At 39.8% G+C, this 7500-nt stretch overlaps 1 protein-coding gene across 3 annotated transcripts in view; it reads left to right on the top strand.

Moving 5' to 3' along the window:
* The window catches only part of si:dkey-237h12.3 (teneurin-3), a 131933-nt gene that overhangs the window by 79203 nt on the left and 45230 nt on the right, over positions 1–7500 (top strand). For all 3 annotated transcript variants that reach the window (XM_058397895.1, XM_058397894.1, XM_058397893.1), the window contains exon 4: positions 5251–5422. In XM_058397895.1, coding sequence (XP_058253878.1) covers positions 5251–5422 — 172 coding nt within the window. The remainder of the gene's footprint in view (positions 1–5250; positions 5423–7500) is intronic.

Below are 7500 nucleotides of genomic sequence, written 5' to 3'. Positions count from 1 at the left end.
TGTATTGTGTGTGTGTGTGTGTGTAGTGTGTGTGTAGTGTGTGTGTATTGTGTGTGTGTGTGTATTGTGTGTGTGTGTATTGTGTGTGTGTGTGTAGTGTGTGTGTATTGTGTGTGTTGTGTGTGTATTGTGTGTGTTGTGTGTGTGTATTGTGTGTGTGTGTATTGTGTGTGTGTATTGTGTGTGTGTGTTGTGTGTGTGTATTGTGTGTGTGTATTGTGTGTGTGTATTGTGTGTGTGTAGTGTGTGTGTATTGTGTGTGTGTATTGTGTGTGTACTGTGTGTGTAGTGTGTGTGTATTGTGTGTGTGTATTGTGTGTGTATTGTGTGTGTGTGTATTGTGTGTGTATTGGGTGTGTATTGGGTGTGTATTGTGTGTGTATTGTGTGTGTGTATTGTGTGTGTATTGTGTGTGTATTGTGTGTGTGTATTGTGTGTGTATTGTGTGTGTATTGTGTGTGTATTGTGTGTGTATTGTGTGTGTATTGTGTGTGTATTGTGTGTGTATTGTGTGTGTGTATTGTGTGTGTACTGTGTGTGTATTGTGTGTGTATTGTGTGTGTGTATTGTGTGTGTATTGTGTGTGTATTGTGTGTGTATTGTGTGTGTGTATTGTGTGTGTATTGTGTGTGTATTGTGTGTGTGTATTGTGTGTGTATTGTGTGTGTATTGGGTGTGTATTGTGTGTGTGTATTGTGTGTATTGGGTGTGTATTGTGTGTGTGTATTGTGTGTGTATTGTGTGTGTATTGTGTGTGTGTATTGTGTGTGTATTGTGTGTGTATTGTGTGTGTGTATTGTGTGTGTATTGTGTGTGTATTGTGTGTGTGTATTGTGTGTGTATTGTGTGTGTATTGTGTGTGTATTGTGTGTGTGTATTGTGTGTGTGTATTGTGTGTGTATTGTGTGTGTATTGTGTGTGTGTATTGTGTGTGTATTGTGTGTGTGTATTGTGTGTGTATTGTGTGTGTATTGTGTGTGTATTGTGTGTGTATTGTGTGTGTGTATTGTGTGTGTGTATTGTGTATGTATTGTGTGTGTAGTGTGTGTGTATTGTGTGTGTATTGTGTGTGTTGTGTGTGTGTATTGTGTGTGTGTATTGTGTGTGTTGTGTGTGTGTATTGTGTGTGTGTGTATTGTGTGTGTATTGTGTGTGTGTATTGTGTGTGTGTGTGGTGTGTGTTTGTATTGTGTGTGTGTGTTGTGTGTGTGTATTGTGTGTGTGTGTACTGTGTGTGTGTGTATTGTGTGTGTGTATTGTGTGTGTGTATTGTGTGTGTGTGTGTATTGTGTGTGTGTGTAGTGTGTGTGTGTATTGTGTGTGTGTGTATTGTGTGTGTGTATTGTGTGTGTGTAGTGTGTGTGTGTATTGTGTGTGTGTATTGTGTGTGTGTGTAGTGTGTGTGTGTATTGTGTGTGTGTGTTGTGTGTGTGTATTGTGTGTGTGTGTATTGTGTGTGTGTGTAGTGTGTGTGTATTGTGTGTGTATTGTGTGTGTGTGTATTGTGTGTGTGTGTGTAGTGTGTGTGTGTATTGTGTGTGTTGTGTGTGTGTATTGTGTGTGTGTGTATTGTGTGTGTGTATTGTGTGTGTGTGTATTGTGTGTGTGTGTATTGTGTGTGTGTATTGTGTGTGTGTGTTGTGTGTGTGTATTGTGTGTGTGTGTATTGTGTGTGTGTGTAGTGTGTGTGTATTGTGTGTGTATTGTGTGTGTGTGTATTGTGTGTGTGTGTAGTGTGTGTGTGTATTGTGTGTGTTGTGTGTGTGTATTGTGTGTGTGTGTGTAGTGTGTGTGTGTATTGTGTGTGTTGTGTGTGTATTGTGTGTGTGTGTATTGTGTGTGTGTATTGTGTGTGTGTGTGTGTATTGTGTGTGTAGTGTGTGTGTGTAGTGTGTGTGTGTATTGTGTGTGTGTATTGTGTGTGTGTGTGTTGTGTGTGTGTACCGTGTGTGTAGTGTGTGTGTATTGTGTGTGTGTAGTGTGTGTGTGTATTGTGTGTGTGTATTGTGTGTGTGTTGTGTGTGTGTATTGTGTGTGTGTGTATTGTGTGTGTGTGTAGTGTGTGTGTATTGTGTGTGTGTATTGTGTGTGTATTGTGTGTGTGTATTGTGTGGGTATTATAATAATAAATGGCTGCTTGCCTGTGTGAGTAATTAGCAACACTAACTGTGATTCACAGTCTTGTTAATTTATCATTTAATTAAGATAAAAAGTGTCAGAGTGTAAACACACACACACACACCTTCACCTACTCAGCATTCAAACACCATCACTCAGATAATCATCTTTATTCATTCATTTAAACATTTATTTTTCTATTATCACTGTTAACTTTATTAGTGGTGCTTGTCCCGTAACTAATCCCGTACTGTTTGCTGTAGATCCATGAGGTATCAAATCGTGCGGTTCATTTGGGAAAGATGTCTTAAAGATGACTTAAAAGCAATCAGAACTACAATATTCCTGGTACAGCTGAAATCGCAAATTTCCTACAGCATATCACACGTCACGTATCAAACCGTTCAGCACAATGTGACGTATTCTTTTGTCTCTCTATCTGATCTCTCTCCTCCATAAACCCGGGGATGAGTTTTGCCACGGCAAGCACCACTCACATTTTCTTCAGGAAATGTACATGTCTAGTTTTCTTTTATTATCATGTTATAACAACGCTTATAACATTGAAGTACACTTTATAGCTGTGTTTATTACGCATTATGAAGTAACATGAGTATAATATAATAATCAGTTAGTCATGAACAGTGTTTATAATACATTATATCATTATATCACATGACTATATCTACATCTATTCACTTCAGCTTTGTAAACATCTTCATCTCCTCCATCTCCTTCTCCATCTCCTTCTCTATCACCTTTCTCTCTCTCTCTCTCTCTCTCTCTCTCTCTCTCTCCACTTGTCCTTTTCACACTTTAGTCCTTTTACACGTCTCTTTAATGCAGACTGCTGAACAGTGTTAAAGGGAAACTCATCAGTGTAACATGACAGCTGTCACAGCCCTGACCGTTACCGAGGGACACGCTGCTGCCCGTCTGGGACTCGGCCGTGACTCAGGACATTATTACCGTCTCAGCTTTCAGAAGAAGAAAACTCTCATTCTAATTCATCAGAAAGAAAATGAACAACGAGCAGCGATCATTAGGGGTCCAAGCACTGCTGTGTCAGTGTGTAAATGGAGTTTCATTAGAACTTTATGAACTTCTCATCAGAGTATTTTAGAGATATTACATGATGAATTATAAATATTAAGTATCCTGATGATTGGGTCAGACGGCTTCTGGGGTGTGGTTTTAAGTCGCTGTTATTATGATAAAAATAAGGATATGAGCTTGAATATCTACATCTACAGAGTTGTGCATGGTTCAGCAGATGTAGCGCCCCCTAGTGGTCACATGACATTAAATTTGGGTTAAAAGGAAACATTAAATCGACAAGAATCATCTAAGCATGATGACGGCTTATATTTATGCGATAGATTGTTTTATTAGAGAAAATAAAATAAAAACGTTTTGTGTTTTATAAATTTGCGAGTGTGTGAACTTGGATCTGGAAGTATTCTCTAATTACTGCTCTGGATTTGTGGTGAGAGTTTGTGTAGATAAATCCCCACTCACCCCCGGAGTCTGTCTCGTTACACTAAAATTAAACCTTCCTGTCAGGAGCGTGTCAGTTTGAAGTGGTAAATATAACACTCGTAAGCCGCCTGGCTCGGCGCGTTCGGATCAGTTCCTGCCTCGACTTTGACAGTCGTGTTTTGCACCTCGAGACAAGTTTTTTTTTTTTATAATGATTCGGTTTTCACCGCTCGAGCTTTGATGTATGCATGTTTTTTTGTGATTTTGCATATGAACAGTACAAATGTTGAATTTCCTCTGATTGTGTGTCACAATACACTGAAGTGTCTGTAATCAGGCAGAAATAGGAAAGTCATAAACGGAAAACTAATCCTAACAGAGGGGACAATCAGCACGGCCGTGTGAAATGAAAAATCAGAGAAAAACATCCTCTTTTGCTGCTGTTTAATGATGTTTTTGGTCATTAGTTAAACGTTAGAAACGGCTGTAATCAGACAGGAAGTACAGTCCATCTGGAACATCTGCTAGCGTGGATCGCGTTTTTCCCTGTGTGTATTTTATTTAGCAGAAATTAACGTGACTATGTGACTTTATTTATTGTCTTTAAGGCACCTGGATGGAAATTAATAATGTCACACATTTCTGTAACACCCACATTCATAAAGCTTAATTTTACAATGCCATTTTTACAAACTCTAATAATGCCTCATAAAGCTGCTATAAAGTGTTATGGCCTCGTTCCAACACTGGTTTTAATGCGCCCTCGCCGACTTCCCCCTTCCTCCTTGGTTGAAGGACACCACATCTGTTCCATTACTTTCTCGGTTTAAGTTATGTTCAGGACATGAGATACGGAGTCAACGTCACTATACCCAGAATGCATTGCTCTGGTTTTAACAAGTTTCATTTTCAAAATGGCGAATCATGCCGTGTTTAAAAAAGGAGATTCATTTTCAAAAAAAGAGTTTTGATTTGATTTTCTCCACTGGTGTGTCAGCCGAAAAACCTGCGCTGTTTTACTCTGCTAGCTGTGAGCTTATCAGGCTAATACAAGAGTCTAAAGGAATCTTAAGTGTTGAACTCACTGACTCAACTGATCTGAGAAACGACAAAGAACAAATCTCCTTTGGAATGGGTCATTCACACAATGAATCGACTAAATGATTCACTAATTCATACAACGTCTGAATGTGAGTCAAGTGAATCTCAGTCATGAGCAAATGATTCACTGAGGATTGAATTTTGGTCATGAATGAAAGATTCACTGATTCAGTTCAGGCACTGATCTCTGAATGTCAGAGAAGTAAATCTCACTCATGACTAAATGATTCATTGATTCAGTCAGTGATCAGACAATGACAGATGACTGAATCATGGCCCAGAGATTTATTGATTCACTTCTGATCTGCTGAAGGAAAGGAATGAATCTCAGTCTTGACTGAATGGTATGCAGTGGAGTGAATCTCGATCCACTAAACGATTCACTGATGCAAAACTGACCTGCTAAATGCACAGAGAGAATCATTGACCAAAAGATTCACTTATTGACTGACTACTGAACAGGACGGAAAGATTCACCCATTCAAACATGGTGTTCATTCAAACCTACAACCCTCTTCAACAGCTGACCATGTTCTGTTCTTTTGCCAACAGAGCTTCTGTCGAGCCAGCAAGCCCCGCCCCCTCCTGCTGCACATCAGCATAAGCAGCACCTGTCAATCAACCCTACATTGACCAATCAGAAGGCGGAGTTCCAGAGTGCATCGGAGTGTGTGCAGCTGCAGGAGAACTGGGTTTTGGGCACCAGCATGGGTCTGCAGAGCAGGTGTGTGTTTTAATCCAAATCTTTCCGACTAGCACTTCAGCTTCATTAATAATTACACACGAGTTTATAATGAGCTCCTGAACACACACACACACACACACACATGATTTTATATTTCACTTTCAGTCATTTCAGTGTGTATTCATGCTAATACATACAGATAAATTTATATTTTCTTATCCTATTTGGGTAAAAATCATTTTTTAAATTTACTTTTTAAGCTGAAAGTAGAAGAATACTTTTTATACAACTGATTTAAATATCCCCTCACCTTTACCCTCATTGAAAATCCTGGGATTTATGAATAGGCCTGAATATGCAAATTAGACATGTCAGACGCTGTGCTAATAAGCCACAGTTAGCTGCTTAACTAACGGGCAGAGACGCTAATAAAGTAGCAATTTAAAAAGAAAATGTATTTATACAACACAAATGAGTTCCTAATACAGTGAGAGCGGGCATAATTTCCACCCAAATGTTCTTGCTAAAATAGGTCAGGATTATTATAAATGTATTTATTATTTATTTATTTATTTATTTCCATGTGCAGGCCTGAAAGCAGCAATGCGTTTATTCTAAACGAAGCCGATGGCAGTTGTTGGGTTTATTAGTAATTAAGTGTGTGTTGTTTTTACATTTCTGTCTCGCTCTCGCTCTCTGAGACGTTACTTCAGAGTAAATAAACGCTGATTCAGGATTTTCACTCAGCACACAGCATTACAGCTCCATTTATTCTGCAGCAGAATTATGAATAAAGAGAATCATTTATTATCAGTCCCTGAGTCTCAGAACAGACCTGGAGGAGTGGGGGGCACTGAGGGGGGAGTGGCTAAAACTAACTTTACCCATCTTTCTTTTCATGTTTTGTTCCTTCGTTTATTCACTCATTCATTTATTCTAATTTACTTTCTATTCTAGTATTATTGTCTGGTTGTTGGTTTGCTGCACTGTTTACATTCTTTCTTTCTTTCTTTCTTTCTTTCTTTCTTTCTTTCTTTCTTCGTTCGTTCGTTCGTTCGTTCGTTCGTTCCTTCCTTCCTTCCTTCCTTCCTTCCTCCCTCCCTCCCTCTCTCTCTCTTCGTTCCTTCCTTCCTTCCTTCCTCCCTCCCTCCCTCCCTCCCTCCCTCCCTTTCTTTCTTTCTTTCTTTCTTTCTTTCTTTCTTTCTTTCTTTCTTTCTTTCTTTCTTTCTTTCTTTCTTTCTTTCTTTCTTTCTTCGTTCCTTCCTTCCTTCGTTCCTTCGTTCCTTCCTTCCTTCCTTCCTCCCTCCCTCCCTCCCTCCCTTTCTTTCTTTCTTTCTTTCTTTCTTTCTTTAAATGGATTGTGTGAAATCACACCTCCACATGAACACAGTCGTTTTTCTTTCTGACCATAAAAATAGCGGCTGGGAGCAAACGATAAAAATTAGCATATGGCTGACCGAATTAGCAACAATGCTCTCTCTCTCTCTCTCTCTCTCTCTCTCTCTCTCTCTTTCTCTCATGCTCTCTCTCCCCACTCCCCCCAGCATCTGAGAGCTCTTGCTCTTTCCTCTTTCTGCACTTATTCTTCCTTTTCTTTTGGTGATGTTGGTGCTGTGATGGAGTGATGGAAGAGGTGTGATGATGGTGGTGTTGAAACCTCTGGTAAACATCTTAAAATAGCGAGTGGTGTGTGATGTGTCCTGCTGAGACCACAGCTGCTCTCACTCCAATTCTACTGAGAGCATGAGAATCTCTTCAGAAGTGCCTTCTCTCTCACCCCTCTGCTTTACACTCTCTCTCTCTCTCTCTCTCTCTCTCTCTCTCTCTCTCTCTCTCTCTCTCTCCCTCTCTCTGTCTCTCTCTGTCTCTCTCCCTCTCTCTCTCTCTCTCTCTCTCTCTCTCTCTCTCTCTCTCTTTCTCTTCTCTCCATCCTGTCATGGAGAATGTGTTAAATAATTCTCACCACAGAGAAATGATTGTACAAAATAAATATCACAAACATCAGCAGGAACTCTGGGGAACTCTGAGAATTCTGGGGTGCAGTGTGTGTGTGCGTGTGTGTGTGTGTGTGTGTCTGTGTGTGTGTGTGTGTGTGTCTGTGTGTGTGTGTGTGTGTG

This window comes from Hemibagrus wyckioides, linkage group LG08 (assembly GCF_019097595.1).
Source record: "Hemibagrus wyckioides isolate EC202008001 linkage group LG08, SWU_Hwy_1.0, whole genome shotgun sequence".
Classification (NCBI taxonomy): Eukaryota; Metazoa; Chordata; class Actinopteri; order Siluriformes; family Bagridae; genus Hemibagrus; species Hemibagrus wyckioides.
The sequence above is the reverse complement of the archived record's forward strand: the minus strand, read 5'-3'. Positions and strand labels throughout refer to the sequence as shown.